Genomic DNA, 19,058 nt, shown 5'->3' on the forward strand with positions numbered 1-19,058 from the left:
CAGCTAGGCTATTATGGAAAAACAATTTTTGGTAATTTTCTTAACATGTTTCCTTGTGTCCAGTTACTTATCTAGGCTTATACCAACGTCATATAGTGTGTTTTCCTATCCCCTATGTCAGTAATAAAATCATGACTATATTTACCAAAATAGCCCAAGGAATCTAGCCTAGCCTATTTGTAATATTCATAATTGTTTAGCATTTAATCTATAAAGTGGGCAATCACTAAAGATTTACCGAAAAAAAATTTAGATTGCAAGACAAAACATTACCTCAAAATCTAAATTAGGCTATTTGACCAAATTCAACAGTTGTCTGTACATTTTTTCAAATAATTCATCTATTTCTTCACTGTAAGCGACTGATGTACATTTTTGGCTGCCACGCTGTAATCATCATGCCAATTAAAAATTCATCCAAATTTAACGCTAAATCTAAAAATGAAACGAAGAATTACAAAAAATAAAATTTACCTATGCACGAACGGCAAGATAAGTACTAATTACACAGAGGAAAAAGTTTTGAAACTAAGCACGGAAAATTTCAATAAACGTAGCTTTGGTAATTTGTCAACTAGATTTCATTTGTATGGTGTACAATATACACCATAGAAATACACCACACGAATTTCATTTGTATGATGTAAGAATGAAACGAAGAATCATGAAATTAAAATTTACCCATGCACGAAAGGCAATATAAGTACTAATTGCACAGAAGAAAAAGTTTTGAAAAAAAGAAGGAGAAACTTCAATAAACCTAGCTTTGGTAATTTGTCAACTAAATTTCATTTGTGTGATGTACGTGTCAAAAAACACAAATAACTATGGGGATGTTAAATAAATACCCATTTACACTTTCCAAATATACGGTCAGAAGAATAATTTTTTGACTCTTTTAGGAGTCAAATTGATGCAATACATTCTTATTATTATAGGTAGCCCCTGGTCTAAAGAACTTATGAATGCAAGCTCCAAACTGCTCAAAAACGTAACATATTTTGGGTTCATGTCAGGCCCTTCAAGCAATCTCTCAACTTACAACTCAGCCCAATAACGACCCTTACAAATTTCAATCCAATCAGAAAAAAAAGCCTTTCTTCAGGCGTTTTTGGAGTGAGCCTTACCCCAAAACAGGAATTTATATATTCCACTTTGGACTTATAGTTTTTATTTAAATCTTTTCTAAACATATATTCTTCTCTATATTGCTGATTCTTACCTACATTGATTATCTATATTGTTTACTATTAAATTGCTGATTACCTGGATTATACTTTGTGTAGTGATCTGTGTAAGCATTTGGATGGAGTTTTTGAGCCTGTTTTCATTAAAATTGTGATTGACAACAAGAAAACTATCATTGGAGGGATATACCGCCCACCATATGGGTTGATATTTTTTTTTCCTTAGAATTTTTAACAAGGTTATGTCTGAAAAATACAGATGTAATTATAAAATTATCCTTCTAGGAGAATTCAATATTGACCTTCTAAAAACTTCATTGACAACTTATTATGACTTTTACCCTCTACTTTATCATTTGATATGTATCCTTGTAGGAAGAAACAACGTGATTGAGATTTTTAAGTTGAAGAGCTAAGGCCAACATAGATAAGATTCATTTTTGTCAACTAATGAGCAGGAAGAAGGACTGAAGATCCAAAGGAACTGGCTTCTAGGCAGAGTTTTATCAGTCAAATCACAGTTAAAGTCACCTATAATATCGAGCGCGTGTCTGCAGATTTAGCATTTTTCTTGATCAGCTTACTCATGTTCTCGCAAGCCTTCATAAACTTCGTGTCAGATTTCTAGTTACGATAGTTTGGTTGTTGGTAAATATTCATTATGGATGTATTCAAACACCGGAGGGGTGTTCAAGTGTTGCCGTTATCTTAGCCGAAGAGAAAAGCACAGTGCAATCCGACAGTTTTTTGATCAATTCCCTTTTGTTTGCTGAAAATAAGTTCTTAGAAGCAAATGACATCATATTCCTTGAGCAACTGGGTCAAAACAGGAATTTTGTCAAAAACTTTTCCTCTAATATTCCATGATAAAGCCGAAATTGGACACAGTACTATTTTAAAATCTGTTCTAGCAGAAATTGAGCTACGGGACACTTATAGCAATAACAGGACTAATCAGCAGATTTACATTTTGCATGTTTCTTCGGTCTAGAACAGAAGTTGTATTTACAATTAGAGTGACCTTCTTCGTCGCAAACTGAGCAAATGCAGAAGTTCTTGCATTCGTCAGAAATATGCCCATAGACTTAATATTTGTAACACCTTAGATAAAGATATACAAATTCTGAAACTCAGATTTTGTCAAAATCGCTTGCGGATTGGCAATCCTAGTCATTTGATTAGTTTTTTACTCGAACTGTAACTTGAACAAAGGGGAATGTCGAATTTGCTTGGCAATAATGCATTTAGGAATTAGGGTTCGTAGATAATCTTTTGTAAAATCAACCGGGATGCCTCTAATGATCCCGAAATAGGCACTACTTTAATTCTTGGCCTCAACGTTGGGATTACCACTCGCGAGTGCCTGCAGCACAGCTTCTGCATCTGCTTTTGAGGCAGTATCGACACGCCAGTTTACTTTATTCAGCTTTAGCTCGGCAGTTTCATCACATGTATTCCCACATACCTTTTCAAGAAATTCCTTTCTGAGACCGGGGTTGTCTTGGTCATGAAAAGGATTTTTCACTATAACTGTATAATATTGCTTTTCAGGCTTATCCTGTAGTAGGGGCCAAAGAAGGCATAATTGAATTTTCATGATTTATAAAGGCATCTAACTTGTTGAAGATCTGGGTCATTTGTCTAGTCAGAACGATGGACACTTCGCTTTGAACATAAGGGAACTTCAGCAGGCTCTACAATCAGAAAAGATGGAAGATTAATACTTCTTTTTTTCGAATTCCTCAGATACTCGGATCTTTTTAATCACGTTGTTATGCGGGTTTACTTTAATAGACACTCTTGTGCTAATTCTGGGTGATTCCCATAGGATCGTTTTTGCATCATTAATATCATCTTTTTTGAAAAATTCAATTGTTTTTTTTAGAGATTTTAGCACTCCGATTTCGTGCCTTTATTGCTCTTCCCATGGAGTTGAAGACGCACTCCAAACTAGCTTTTCAGACGTTTCAAAACCTGCCCCGAGGGCACTGACACAGCAATATATATGTCAAACAGTTCGCGGTAAGGAACTGTAAGTAAGGAGCAGCGCGGCACAATAAACCAGAGATATAAAAAATGGAATTTTAATACCAATAGATATACAAAAAGAATTGCCTTAAAATGATTCAGATTTCATACTATAAACACCTCTTTTTGAACGTAATTTCATTCATACAATAAGACAGTTATGATTCCCTATGGTCTTTTATTAAAATAATCTCATAGTCAGACTAGAATTTGAAAATAGTTTACCTTGAACTTAGACTGCTGTGTTAGCGCCCCTAAGGTAGGTTTTGAAATGCCAGAAAAGCTAGAGATTCGGAATATTTAAAGTTGAAACACTGATATAAAATAATATATTTGGTCCAGAATCTGAGATCTGGCACAGGAAACTAAAAATCAAAACGGAACTTAACTAGTCGATAAATGCAAAGCATTGTTTTAAACGTCAAAAGAAGATACTTTTATACAAATAAAATGTGTTGAGTTGCAAAATAAGTTATCTTGAAAAAATCTATTTAAAGTCAGCATAATAAGGTTATACTTGTGACTTGGAATGGTCAGAAAAAGGGTAAAATTTTAGGGATTTCGCTTTTAAAACAGTATTTTCCACTGTAAAAATTTCGATAGATTTAAATGGCGTGACTTATAAATAATTGACACGAGACTATTCTATTTGAAAAATGGGATATCCTTTTTTGTTAAAAAGCTTACAGCGTTTAATTTTATTAATTGGTATTGATTCAGCCTTTATTTTAATATTCAAGTTTAACTACTTTTCTAATTTGTTTGAGCTAGGTAAAGGAGTCTCAGGAATAGCTCTAGACCAGCCTATAGCTTTGACTGCAGCCTAGGAAGGGATTCCAACTCCCTGTACATAAGAAAATGTTTTGATATAATAGTGGTACCGTCATTAGATTCTACAGGTTATATTATGCTCATCCCTAATAGGCATAGCATACTGTAGGAAGGGTTAGGCTACCTTCAAATAGGGTAGGGATAACTTTGGTGTAAATGTGTGACCATTCCACCTCATATGGAGACATGTTAATTAAACAATTCCTACTGTATAATGTGCAAAATAATCCTAGTTGGCATATTTTGCAGTGGGAGAAGCTATACCATCACTTCTCTCACTGTTGAGCATTTTTTTATAACAAAATTAAAAAAAAATAAACATAGATTTGACTGCAGTTATATGTTTGAAAATAGCTTATATATGAAAGTTAAACATCATATCAGCGATTTTCCTAAAAGATAGTAGTAGGCAAATATAGATAAATAGGCTTTTAAGGCTAGGTTAGATTACCTTGATGGCTCTTGGGTTTTAAAACAATTTTCAAGACTTAGAGAATAGACATAAATATTGAAAGATGGGATAGAAAAACTGAAATACTATAAAAGAAGCAGTGATAAAGGCTCTCCCACTGCAAAATATATAAATTAGGATTATATTGCATGTTGTGAATTAAGAATTGTTTTCTTAATATGTCTCCTTATGGGGTGGAACAGTCAGATATTTACACCACTGTAGGTCCATACATTTCTGACAAAATAAATAAATAAATATTTATAAATATAAATATTTATAAATAAAGTGAAAATACCTCTCAATTTTTTTCTTATGCTCTTTCTGAATATGATAGTTTTGTTGTAAATTCAATTTTAAGCCCTTTTTGGACCCTTTAAAGTGATAATTTCTTTTCATTATTTTTGGGCATGAAAAGGGTTCAAACACTGGTTTGAAACTTACTATTTCATTATAAATTCACATTGTTAAAGCTATATAGTCCACTAGCATTGATTTGTCACAATAAAGTTAGATAAAAAAAACAACTAATTTGCCATTCATCTGTCAGCCATGTTTCTTCTGTCAGCTTTGATATTTTTTTTTTTACATTTTGTACAAATGGCAGTTTTTAAGTGGCCTAACAGAATGAAAAGCAGAATTATTTTGATTTTTTTTTTATCCAACCTAAATGTGACAAATGAAGGCTTGTTAATTATATATCTTTTACAAAATTAATTAATAATGAAATAGTAAGTTTTGAATATAATGTTTTAACCTTTTTTATGCCTAAAACTATGGAAATATTTTTTTTTCATGATCCTTTAAAAATTATCATTTTCAAGGGTCCAGAAATGGCTAAAAATTGAATTTGAAAAAGAAGTGGTTATTATATGCAGAAAGAGCATAAAAAAGGCATCATATGTTATATTGACTTTATTTGTTGTTCATAAGCTCTATACCCCCCTTCCCATTTTCACTCAGATAAGGAAAACTACAACTTTTAGTTGGATATTTTTCTATAGTTGAGGAGCCAAGTGATTTGATTTTCTAATGAAATCAATTCCTTATTTCATAAATCTAAGATAGTTCCAGTGTTCAATGTTTCCTGTAAGTTTTTTGTTTTTTCCAGGATAACTTTAAACATTTGTTCAAAGTTCCCCTTGTCTTTCCTTAATATGGATTTTAATGTTCTGTACTGGCTATTTTTTCTTTGAGTGAAAGTCAATAGGAGAGACAAAGGATTATAAAACTAGTTGCAATGGAAAAATAAAAATACAATTTGGTCTCAGAATGATATGATTCTTGGTAATTTACCTATGTACATAATTTCCAAAATACAAACAAAAATCATTTCAAAATTGTCTAACCATTGGGATTAGGCATATAATACACAACACTAATTATTATTTTTTTTCTTGGTCACTTTTTTTTAAATTGAAATATATCTAATCAAATGATTAGAGGGCAACCAGGCTCCTTTCTGTGCCCTTTTTACTACCTGGCCCTTCTGAGGGGTTTGTGTCACTGGAACTACCCCACCTGAAGCAAAGAGCTGGAGTGACAGTTTTGTTGGGCAGCAACATATCTTTCCACTTTAATGGTAGAGTATCCAAAGTCTGTGGAGGAAATAGCATTCTCTTTGTACGCCTTCCACCAAACACTACATATATTGCTGGAATTGGTTGATGTTGCTTTTTTTATTCAATGAAAACTGCTTGATGATTGCAAATTTGATAATCCAAAAGAAACAGCAGCAAGAAAAGGCAATTTACCTCAGTTTCTGAAGCTACTCTCATAAAGTCTGTTATCTTCTATTTTCCCAGGGTGAAAGCCTCAGCATCCATCTGGCATGTTGCCAGATCAGCAACATCTGAAATGATGTTGGTCTTCATTTAACCATTGTTAGCTTATTGTAACCCATATGCAGTGGTATGGAATGTTGCCTGTTTCATAGGATCCAACAATTTGAAATATTAGCTTAAGATAAAATACAGAGTAACAAATTAGATTCAAAAGTTTGAACATAAAGGCAATTCATCCAAGTACAGTTACACTTAATTAACTTGATAAAGGAATTACTAAAAGTTGATTTTTTTTTTTTTTTTAGGCCTTTGTCAGGCATATACTTCAGAATCCAACCAGGAAAAGGCTGTGAGAGACCTTTTGATACGCCTGATTCCAGATGTATATAGCAGTTTTGAAATAACTGTTGATCCTACTATTTTCAATGATGATCAAATTTCTTTTAAGGTATTATTTTCACAATTTCTTTTTGCTCTTTATGCTAAAGTTTAATTTTGTTCTAATTCTTTGAGACTGACCCATGAATCACAAAGGCCATTTAATTAGAATAAATGGCTCTTTTGGAAGTGCTAAAAAAGAACTTGAGTGCAAAGAGCAAAGTATTGTTTAAGGGGTGAACCCCTTTATATGCGTAATAATTTCTGTTTGTTTTAAGTTTTAATGTTGCTCCTTACTTTCAGTTGAAAAACTTGTTTTTTTAAAAATTATTTTTTGATTGATTTCTGATGAGAGTGGGAGGGGGCCTAGTTGCCCGCTAATTTTTTTTGTTACTGAAAAAGGGCACTAGAACCTTTCTTTCCATGCAAATGAGCCCTCTTGCAACACTCTAGTTTCACTGGGTTTGATATGATCACTGCTGGAAAAAATGGAAAAAAAAAAAAATGATAAACACACATCCATGAACTTTCTTCTGCCAAAAATAGAAAATGCCATATTTTTGCAGATATGAGCTTGAAGCCTCTGCAATAAGGTTCTCTGATACACTGAGTCTGATGGTGTGATTTATGACTTAAGATTTTTTACTTAAGTGATCTAAGATTTTATGACTTTTAGGGGGTGTTTCCCCCTTTTTCTAAAATAAGGCAATTTTTCTTTTGATGGGTAGGGCTAAACTTGATGAAACATTAATATTTGAAATCAGCATGCAAAATTTGAATTTTGTTGTTGTATCTATTGGTATCAAAATTCTTTTTTTTTAGAGTTTTGGTTAGTATTGAGCCTGGTCACTCCTTACTTACAGTTTATTTTTAACATGAACTGTTTGAATAGCTGGCATAAATGTTGAGTTATGACTTATATAGAAGGAGATTTGGGGCAGATCTGTTATTTAGAGTTACAGAGGATGGGGGCTTGTGGTAATTAGAAAAATAGGGAAGGTGTGCCAATTTTCAACATAGAAGTATGAACTCTAAAGAAAGAAGATATGACATATGCTGCCCAAGAGTATGTTTAAAGGCAATTTTGCTAAAAGGTAAAAATCTTGGTTTTGAAGCTCTAGAAATCCAGTCTTCATAAACTTAGATTACTAGACCTAGCTAAGTATTAAAAAAAAACCTTAGGTAGCCAGGACATGCCTGCTAAATGGGCAAAGACTATGTATCCAGAATAACTATATTTCTTCTGATTTGGCTAGAAGGGCAATGCAAACAAAGGCTAGATACCTTGTCTTGGCTACACCGAGGCTACAAAAAATCTCTTGAAACATTTGGGAATTTGTTGTGAGGTGGATGAAAAGAGAAGCAGTTAATAAGGACAGATAGGGGAAGACTGTTCCTTGTTGGGGTTTTAGGCATAATAGAGCTATAATAAGTTGGAAGTAGTAATTGATAATTGCTTCTGATAAATAAAGATGAAATTACTGACAGAACACTTTTCTAAACCACTGCAGACTAAAGCAAGGGCGCAGCTAAGGGGGGGGGGCGACTCTGTGATGCTGCACCCTGACACCTTGAATCTTTTGCTCATTTACCTTATAAATGTAGCTTATCTGTCTGCATTTCTCAGCACAGCAGGTGATTTTGTTACCCTCTCCAAAATCCAAGCCTTTGCTGCACCCCTGAACTGAAGCTTTAGATAGTGCCAAAGGTATTTTTTTCTTGAGGTGTGGAGATTGGATATGGTATATTTGATTATGACTAAACATACATTTCAAGCCAAAATATTCAAGTGTTTTTGCTTCACATTTCAAAGGTTTCCTCTCAGAATTTGCCAGGGAGTTTATTCTTGGACAGTTTTTATGGGACAAAAGTTTACCCTTCCAGTGTGTTCTGAGTGGAGCTTTGTTACTGTACCCTCTTGAGCAGGGCTTCTAGATTAAAATTGTCCTTGTATGCCCAATATCTTAATAAAAATATGTAAAAGAATAATCAGTTTGCCAAGAAATGTCAGTCGTGGGCAGCACAATAGGGCTGCCTAAGTAAAGAACAATGTGGGCACAATTTATTATTTTTTTTTTTCAAACAGTTTGTGGTAACAAACTGTAGTAAGGAGCAACCCAGCTCAATAGTAAACGAAACTCTAAAAAGTGGAATTTTGATACTAAAAGATACATTAAAAGAATCGGATTTTTCTGCTGATTTTAAATATATAAGTTTCACCAAATTTAGTCTTTGTCATCAAAAGTTACGAGCCTGACAAAATTTGCCTTATTTTGGAAAATAGGGGGAAACACCCCCTAAGAGTGATAGAATCTTAACGAAAATCACGCCATTATATTCAGCATACCAGAGAACCCTATTGCGAAAATTTCAAGCTTCTGTCTACAAAATTGTGGAATTTCGTATTTTTTTGCCAGAAGACAGATCACGGGTGCGTGTTTATTGGTTTTTTTTCCCCAGGGGTCATCATCAACCAAGTGGTCCTAGAATGTCGCAAGAGGGCTCATTCTAACGGAAATGAAAAGTTCTAGTGCCCTTTTTAAGTGACCAAAAAATTGGAGGGCACCTAGGCCCCCTCCCACGCTCATTTTTTGAACAGAAATTACTCCGTGTATGAAAGGGGCTGTTCCTTTCTCAACGCCCTGCTCTTTACGCTAAAGTTTTTTACTGTTTAATAAAGTTGAATCGAGAGAAAGAGTCAAACTTTAGCGAATAGAGCGGGACGTTGAGAAGGGAACAGCCCCTTTCATACACAGAGTAATTTCTGTTTGTTTTAAGTTTTAGTGTTGCTCCTTACTTTCAGTTAAAAAAAAACTAGTTTTTTTTATTTAATTTTCTCACCAAGGCACTTGGTACAGAAAGAGCTGTTGTAGAAACTTGAGAAGCAGCTCACTTGATTGGATACTGAAAGCTCTAGTACTGTTTTTAAAAGTCAGAAGTAATTGGAGGACAATAATCCCTCTCCCGGGCCCATCAATTGCCCAAAGACATCTATTAAAAATTTTGAGAAAGCCACTTTATATAGCATAGTTATAAGGTCCAGTAACTATGTATCCAGGGATTCAAAAAAAAACCTATTCGCATGCAGGTTTTCAAAAGGGCATGCAACCATGGGCAACCAAAGGGCAGTATCATGGGCAGTGCCTACTGTCATAAAAACTTTTAAAGGATCTCATTTGATATGGATATGAACATTTTAATGCCCTTTTTATTAGTCTAAAGAAAATGGAGTGCAAACAGCCGTCCTCCCAAGTCCATTAATTCTCCAAATACATCCAATCAGTTTTGAGATAGCCATTTGATTCAGCATAGTTGAAAGGTTCAAATAACTATGTCTCTGGGGATGTCAACCCTCCTCCCCCCACATCCCTAAGAGCAAGGGCTGTAAGGTATGCAATTGGCCCATTGTTTATGGATAGTATTTATTATTGTGATAGTGGGCATGTTTGACCTTTGGTGATCAAAAAGACCCAGTGTATTCAAGTGAAGTTTTCAGAGAATGTCTAGAGGAGTGTTGAACTAAACCAAAAATGGTATATGTATACAGGTTGTCAAAAAAGGGAAACTTGGGAATTATTGAAGGTATAAAGTTAGAACTTTAAGAAAATGATGAGGGGGGTGATCAATTGATTAAGGATATGTTTTGGGGGATGTTGAGATAACCAAAAGCCTCCTTATGCACGTTGCCACTATTGCTACTTTATAGCAGCTACAACTATTACTTCTGCTGAGGTTAAGGATATTAGGCAAAACTTTCAAGGAACATTTCGTAGGCTTTTCAAGTAAATCAAAATACACATTTGCATTCAAGTTGCCAAAAGGATGTATGAGCAATTTCTCAGGAATAGCTTAGAGTATTAAGTTGAAACTTTCAGGGCATGCTGAGGGGTTCTCAGGAATAGCTTAGAATATTAAGTTGAAAGTTTCAGGGCATGGTGAGGGGTCATTGAACTAGCCAAGGGATGCTCTGTGCATGCTCATGCTACTTCTACTACTATTACTATTATTGCTATGGATACTACTAGTGAATCTAAGGATAGAAAGTTGAAACTTTAAGGGAATGTTTAGGAGAGATGTTGAACCAAATAAAAGCACACTCAACGAGCTGGTTGTCAAAAGAGCTTATCAGCAGTATCCCAGGAATGGTCTAGGGGTACACTACAGATTCTATCTCTACTAATGCAACTGCTACTACTATCACAACTGCTACTTATACTACTACAATGACTGTCACTAGTAATACTGAAGCTAAGGATATTACAGTTAAGTTTTTAGGGTTTTTTGAACATGATAGTGAATTAGATTGAAACATGCTATATGTATACTGCCTCTACTACCTCTTCTACTACTAATACTACTTATTAAGCCTAAGGGTATTAGGGACACATTTTCAGAAAATGAAGGTGGTATGTTAAATTTATTTAAAAAAACGCTTTATTTATGCAGGCTGTTAAATGACCATATCAGCAGTACATTAAGAACAGCTTAGAGTATTATATTGAAACTTTAAGAGCACGCCGAGAGGTATGATGAACTAACAAAAATGCACTATGTGCGTACTACTACTGCTAGTAAGGTAAAGGGAGGTAGAGGATGCAGCACTAGATCCTTAAGGTCCGAACTGGCGGTGCTGATCCCCGTCTCAAGGCCCTTCAGCCAGGAAATGCAATGTGGGGATGGGGGCCAGCGATCCTTTGCTTTCGCAAACCCTTCCTGTGTACCTTCCCCAGGTTTTTCCAGGTGCCCATTTAGAGCTGGGTCGACTCTGGCTGAGCTTACACAGTGAAGCCACTGACCCCTGTCCCAAACCAAATAATTGGATACACTAGGATTTGAACCCTCGTCCTTTTGGACAAACGATCCCAAAGCCAGCGCACCAATCCTGTCATCTAAGCCTGCTCACTACTGCTAGTAGTAGAATTGCAACTACTGCTGTTAGTAGTAATTGCTGTGATTATTATTATTTTTGGAAAACATCTCGTTATACAAAAAGGAAATCACAAAGCACTACAAAGAAAAAAAATATACAAATATGACAATGTAACTAGAGTTGAGAAAGTCGGCTCTAAGCATATGTTGAAATCTTTCGATTGTGTTTCTCCATAAATTTATTTACGGCTATAGTAGGATCTGCTATATGAAGACTATTGATGAGCTTTGAATATCTAAATTGGATATCTCAGTAGGTACTCTGTGAAACGGAAAAAAGTGGAGCGGATTTTCTGTTTTTCAGTATTTGTAAAAATCTTCCAGAAGGGTGCAATGTAGAGGATGTGGGAGAGAGCAACAGTGTTGTACAGCGTTGCCAGATAACGGTGATTGAAACGTAGCTTAGCAGAGACTATGGAAGCGTATGAAGCTGAGATGCGGCGCTTAATGCCTCGTGTTAGGAAATGTTGAGTGTGAAAAATTGTATTTCTATTGGGAATACCAGGAAAATGATATGGTCAGACGGTGGATCTTTGAATTTCCAAGTACAATTCCATCAGGAAGTGGGCCTTTCCAGTTAAAAAGCACTAAGTTGAACCTTTTAGCATTAAATTCAAGGCCAGATTTTAAGCATTCTGTATGCAGTTTTTGGAAAGTTTCAGAACTTTTGTCCAAGGTTTAGCTGATGTCAAAAATGTCGTTAGCATAAGTGACTAAGGAGATTTTGAGGCCAGAAAGAACGCAAGACATCTCACACTGGTCCTGAGCTTTGAAGACATAGTTATTGAAATAAGAAGTTGAGGCAATTGCACCTTGCCTGGCTCCCCTCTTAACTGGTACGGTTCTATCCAATTGCCGTGCCATTTTTTTTCTGCTTAAGAGAGATTTTAAGACGATATCGTGGCTTAGCATGCATATCCCTTTGAGATCTGATGACGGCCAGATTTACTCCTTTTTTAACAGCTCTTAAAAGCATTAGGGGCTGGATCATGGAGTCAAAAGAATGGCGAACATCATGACTCGCTAGGCGAATGGACTTCCTCAAGAAGCATCAAGCAGAGAATGAGCAACAGCCACAAGGACTTTTGCACATCCAATGCCATGTTGAAAGCCAAATTGACATGGAGGTGCTTTTTCTACTAGCTCTTTTAGGAACGGTAGTTCATAAAGCTTGTATAAGTGATGTGTATTGATTGGAGGTTTTTATTTATTTTTTTGAATAGTAGAAAGATGTTTCACACTGAATGATGATAGAACCAATCCTTGTGTATATGTCATCAGCAGCAGTGACGTGTTCTAAACGCACTGGACCACCTTTTTTGATATTTAGAGCTTGAGTTTCATCAATACCTCGTGACAGCTTTGGTTTAAGGTGCATAATAATATCAGCCACAGACGTTGCAGATACTGTTAAATAAGAGTCAGGGAATATGTAAAAAAATTGATAAGGCTCTTTAGCATATTTGTGATCAAGTTGGGGGTGTGGTGGTGAGAATTCAGCCTCTTAGAAAGAATACCACTCACATAGTTCAACATCAGCAGCGAAAGGGTGGTTTTGGGATCCTTGGGCAGAGTGTTGACCAAAGGAAGTGAGGGCTATCTTTGATTTTTGTGGTGACAGTTTTTGATTTTCTTGCGATGGTTCTGAAGTTCCTTGCCAAACTTTTTCTTTCTCGTGATGCAGATGGAATTAACAGGATTGGGCGGTGATAGGTCGCATTTAACCCTTATATGTAGCCAAAACTTTGCTTAATCAGAAGATTGGGACACTTTGATTTTCATGTGACTTGGGAACTGCTCCTGGATGGCAACGCTTCAATGGAACAGAAGACGATTCTATATATCGGAAAGCGTGGTATATCTATGTACAATAAATATCAAGGAGAATGCATTTTTCTTCATTGGGCAGTTGTGAGTGCTTCATTAGCTAGACAAACTGTATCTTAGTCTTGGAAAGGATTGTAGAAACGCTGTTCCAGTACAGTTGAGGGCTGATTAATGCCCAATTACGTATATACGATGGATTTGGTGTTTTTGGGGGACTAGTAGGTATCGGAGAAGTTATATTTGGTGAGAAAGAAAACAATACAGGCAGGTGATCAGATATTAAATAACCAAAAAAAAAAATATATTCGGTTGAGAGCCATCGAAAGAGGGAAAAGGGACAACCTGGTCTATGTTGGATGCGAACGAGGAAATGTGAACGTATGTGAAATCTTTGTCTTTGTGAATATATGGAAAATCAAGCGCAAAACTAGAACTAATCACGATCAATAAATAGATGAAACTCAAAACGAACAGAAATTACAATAAATAATCAACTCAAACTCAAAACGAGTAGAAATTAACATGAGTAGGGATCACAATCCCTCTGCCTTGTCAAGGCCAGAATATAATTTGCACTTCACTGGAAAAACTCGTTTTACTTGTATTGCTGGATTCCTTGTTTTACATTCTTCTTTTTCTATTTCTTAATTGTTGTCATTTCTCATAGAATTGGAAAAAACTAACCATACCATAACCAAGATTGTTGAAAAAAAAATGAATGCGTATTGACAGTTTAATATATATATATATATATATATACTAGCTGTTGGGGTGGCGCTTCGCGCCACCCCAACACCTAGTTGGTGGGGGCGCTTCGCGCCCCCCCCAAGCCCCCCCGCGCGCGTAAGTCGTTACGCGCCATAATAGTTACGCGCCATTGTAGTTGTGTCCCTATGTCCCACCTGTGAATATAGATATATATATATATATATGGTTTTAACTACGTAAAACTTGCGAATATACAACATTCTTTGCTGTCCCATTGTCTTTGCATATAAATAGATTGTCAGGTTATCCCCCTGTTTCCCCCGGTGTCCCCGTTGTAGTTGTGTCCCTGTGTCCCGGTCGTCATTTATATTCCCTGTGTCCCGGGTCCCGGTCATCATTTGTATCCCGGTGTCCCGGTCTGTATATACATTCGTTTTTTAGTTTTGTTTTTCTCCTTTATTTTTTTCCTTTTTTTTTCTTTTTTAGCTTATTTAGATTTTTAGATTTTTTAGTTTTTTTTATTAGTTTTTAGTTTTTATTTCTTTTTAGTTTTTTTGTCCCGGTCGTCATTTATATCCCCCTGTTTCCCCCGGTGTCCCCGTTGTAGTTGTGTCCCTGTGTCCCGGTCGTTATTTATATTCCCTGTGTCCCGGTCGTCATTTGTATCCCGGTGTACCGGTCTGTATATACATTCGTTTTTTAGTTTTGTTTTTCTCCTTTATTTTTTTCCTTTTTTTTTCTTTTTTAGTTTATTTAGATTTTTAGATTTTTTAGTTTTTTTATTAGTTTTTAGTTTTTTTTTCTTTTTAGTTTTTTTGTAGTTTTTACCTTCTTTTTAGTTTTGTTAATTTTTTTTTTTACTTGTGTCCTGGTCGTCATTTATACTCCCTGTGTCCCGGTGCTTTGTTGATTGCTAATCGAACATTCCTTTTGTCCTGGTCGCTTTCTCTTTGAGTGTCGTCATTTATTTTTTTCTTTTTTAGTTCTTTTAGTTTTTACCTTTTTTAGTTTTTTTTTAGTTTTTAGTTTTTTTAGTTTTTTACCTTTTTTTAGTTTTTTTAGTTTTTTAGCTTTTTTATTTTTTTTATTAGTTTTTAGTTTTTTTGTAGTTTTTGCCTTTTTTTTTAGTTTTTTGTCCTGGTCGCTTTCTCTTTGAGTGTCGTCATTTATTAGTTTTTTCCTTTTTTTTTTTAGTTTTTTATTGGTTTTTACCTTTATTTTAGCTTATTTTTCAGTTTTTTCCTTTTTTTTAGTTTTTTTTTATTTTTTATTTTTTTTAGTTTTTTACCTTTTTTTAGTTTTTTTAGTTTTTTTAGTTTTTTAGCTTTTTTACTTTTTTTTATTAGTTTTTAGTTTTTTTTTGTAGTTTTTGCCTTTTTTTAGTTTTTTCAGTTTTTTTTTTAGTTTTTTATTGGTTTTTACCTTTATAGTTTTTTTAGTTTTTTAGCTTTTTTATTTTTTTTATTAGTTTTTAGTTTTTTTTGTAGTTTTTGCCTTTTTTTAGTTTTTTCAGTTTTGACGTCACCTAATCCAGTTTTTTCAGGTGACGTCACCTGACACATCCATCCACACATCCATCCACACATCCACAGACAGACAACTTATTTTTATATATATAGATATATATATATATATATATATATATATATATATATATATATATATATATATATATATATATATATATATATATATATATATATATATATATATATATATATATATATATATATATGTAAAGTTGTAGTAATTTTGGATCTATGGTTAAAAATAGAAAATATTTAAAATGTAATCTGTTTTCATCAAAATGGTAATTGTATTCTGGTCTTTAGAAGGTGTTGAAAAGACAAATTGAAAAGACAAAAAAGACAAATATCAAATGTTAGTCAAGTGCCGAAACATAGTTTTTTCAAATAATTTATCACTAACTTCCGTGAAACTAAAGTTTTTTCTTCCTTGTTGACTAAAAAAAAAAAAAAAAAAAAAAAAAAAAACTGAAAAAGACAGATTTCAAACTAGTCATATGCTTAAACCCATTTTATTTTCGATATATTTCTTTAATATATTACTTACGTGAAACTTAAATTTGTTTCTTTCATGTTGACTAAAAAGGGAGCCTGAAAAAGACAGATGTCAAATGTTAGTTCTATGCTTAAGTGTATTTTTTTTTCAAATAATTTATTACCTATTAATGTTAAACTGAAGTTTTTCTTCAATGTTGACTGAAAAGGAAACCTAAAAAAAAAATGTTAAATATTAGTCACATGGTTAAATACAATTTGTTCAATTAATTTATAACCTACTAACGTTAAACTGAATTTTTTTTCTTCTATTGTACTCAAAAGGGAATCTGAAAAAGATAAATATCAAATATTAGTCTTATGCTTAAGAACAATTTATTTAAAATAGTTTATAACTTACTTAAGTAAAATAGAAGTTTTCTTCTTCCATGTTGACTCAAAATGGAGACCAGAAAAGAAAAATATAAAATATTAGATATATGCTTAACCGCAATTTTTCTTTCAAACAAGTTGTTACTTAATTACGTGAAATTGAAGTTTTTTCTGTTTGATGGAGGGGGGGGAACCAGAAATCTTGGAAAACACTTAAAGCGAGGAGATCGGGATGAAACTAGGTGGGAAGAATAAAAACAAGTCCAAGATACGTGAATGACATAACCGGACCGGGTTTGCTCTTTTTGGTCACCCCTAGATTAAAAAAAATTAGGAGGGTGTTTTCGTTGAAAAAAAATTTTTTTTTTCATTGAATATTTTGAAAAAGTGACAAGTTCCGCCCTTGAATTTTCAAAAACACATTTTGCTCCTCTTTCTAATTTTTTGTTAATTGCCAGCTCCGTTTTAGAGCTTTTTTTCCTGTATTCTTTTATTTTAAAGAACAATTTCAAATTCTGATATTGAAAAGAAAATATCAAAAGGAAATAATAATTCTAAAAAAGGTCAGCTGAATTTTTTGTTTGGATTTTTTCAGACAGTATTTTGATCAAGTCAAACAAATTATCTTCTTAAAAATATTGATAATTTGTCATCTGCAATTTTTGTTTTTGTTTTAGTTTCTGATATTGTTAGAAAACTTTACAGTAAAATTAACCAGAAATACTGAATTAATAGATACTTGGTAATAGATTTGGTAAAATTGCAATTTTATCAATTTTAGAAAATTGTCTGTAATATGTGCTTTTCTATGTTTTTAGATCCTAAAAACATCAGAAAACTCAACAGTAAAAATAACTGGAAATTCTGGCGTAGCAGCAGCTTGGGGCGTACATCATTACCTTCGTAATTTTTGCAACTGCCATATAAGCTGGGACGGAGACCAACTTAAATTGCCTGAAATTTTACCCAATGCGAGTGTTGAACTGCGGTCAGCAGACAGGTAATTTAATTGTACAAAATAAATTTTGATCTTTGTGTTTTATTTCTTCGAGGTCATTCCCTAGCCTAAAAAGAAATAGTCGTAAGGTCTACCTGGTTTCCTATATTTTCTAGATGATGTATTTGAATACTAAATTCTGTTAAATTTTTTTAGCTGTTTTAATTACGATTTTCCCAGCATTGGCTGAAAGAGATTCATAGTCTATAAAAATATCGTTGAGTATTGTATCATATCAGTTAAATGTTTTAATTATTAGTCTATACTCAAGCCAATTATAAGCAGGGCAAGGACCAATTTTTTCTTGTTAGAAAAGGAGAGTTGGAGAGGGGGGGGGGGCAAACCTGAATTTTGTAGTGTTTTTTTTTAATAATCTTGACGTTTCTATATCGCATTTAAGCGTATGAAGTGTCAAATCGGGAAAAATAACATACACTCCAATATGGTTTATTGACAAGGAAAAAAAGCAGGTTGGGAAGCTCTTCTGTCTTTGTCTCTCTCTAATTTCTCCTCCTATTCATTTTTCTGTCTTTTACAGCCTGTGTTTTTGGTTTTAATTTGTTATTTGTTGGCAGAGTGGCCGTCCTGGCTGAGTGGTTGGCGCGCTGGCCTGGGAATTCTGTGTCCGAGGGGCACGGGTTCAATCCAAGTTATGACCAGTTATTTAGTTTGGGACGGGGGTCAGTGGCGTGACTCTGTAAGCTCAGCCAGAGTCGACCCAGCACTAAATAGGTACCTGGAGAAATCTGGGGAAGGTAAGCAGGAAGGATGTGTGAAAGCACAGGATGGTTGTCCCCCCCCCATTGCACTTCCTGGCTGAAGGGCCATGAAACGGAGATCAGCACCGCCGGTTTGGACCTTAAGGGTCTAGTGCCGTCTTACTTACTTACTATTTGTTGCCTCTGAATCTTGAATTCTGCCAATCTGGGCTTGCGATAGTCATGTTTTCCGAAAAATAAATCTTATCTGGTGTGTTTTTCTTATAAATCTTATGGTAGGCAATTTCAATTTTAAGTTAGATTGGTAAGTTAGACGGGCGTAATGTACTTTTTTTTCAATGTTTTGCTGAATTCTTTATATGAAATCGTGTTATTTCTCCCCGTAACAAGTTTTTTTTTGCAATAACTTTTTCTAGTGTCCAAAAGCGAAACTTATTGTGACCTTCGCGTCTTTTTATGGTGAAATGTAGATCGTGTGCTCGGATTATGTCTTTCGTTTGCTCCCTAGATCTGAAACTACTATAAGAGCAAGTTTAATTACATCATTTTCCAAATGGAGAATGATGTAGTTAAATGGAAAATGGTATATGTCACATTCACCATGACAAGAGCATTGAAACACTGTTTCCCAATTTTGTTCTTGTTTAAAAAAGTTTTAATCTTGTTTTTAAAGTAGGACTCAGATGTTTATGCCTACTGGCACTGATTTACTGTAGCTCTCTAGAGTGTTTTTGAAAATAACTCATTTGGCTGTTCAAAGGTTTTTTTTACGGAATTTCAGCTGAAAATTAGGCGAATCAATTATTGGCTAGAAGAGAAGTAAGGT

The 19,058-nt window shown here is 34.2% G+C and overlaps 2 protein-coding genes across 9 annotated transcripts in view; one reads left to right on the plus strand and one right to left on the minus strand.

Moving 5' to 3' along the window:
* Window positions 1-381, minus strand: part of LOC136028824 (serine/threonine-protein kinase D1-like) — a 171,016-nt gene extending 170,635 nt beyond the window's left edge. For 2 of the 3 annotated variants that reach the window (XM_065706749.1, XM_065706747.1), the window contains exon 1: window positions 274-381. The gene's annotated coding sequence lies outside the window, so the exon portion shown is untranslated. The remainder of the gene's footprint in view (window positions 1-273) is intronic. The other variant, XM_065706748.1, reaches the window with a different exon arrangement.
* Window positions 382-3,807: 3,426 nt separating this feature from the next.
* Window positions 3,808-19,058, plus strand: part of LOC136028830 (alpha-N-acetylglucosaminidase-like) — a 90,674-nt gene continuing 75,423 nt past the window's right edge. For all 6 annotated transcript variants that reach the window (XM_065706756.1, XM_065706757.1, XM_065706758.1 and 3 more), the window contains exons 1-3: window positions 3,808-3,923; window positions 6,587-6,729; window positions 17,335-17,516. In XM_065706756.1, coding sequence (XP_065562828.1) covers window positions 3,872-3,923; window positions 6,587-6,729; window positions 17,335-17,516 — 377 coding nt within the window. In that variant the 5' untranslated portion in view covers window positions 3,808-3,871. The remainder of the gene's footprint in view (window positions 3,924-6,586; window positions 6,730-17,334; window positions 17,517-19,058) is intronic.

The sequence above is a fragment of the Artemia franciscana genome, chromosome 7 (genome assembly GCF_032884065.1).
Source record: "Artemia franciscana chromosome 7, ASM3288406v1, whole genome shotgun sequence".
NCBI classification, from domain to species: domain Eukaryota; kingdom Metazoa; phylum Arthropoda; class Branchiopoda; order Anostraca; family Artemiidae; genus Artemia; species Artemia franciscana.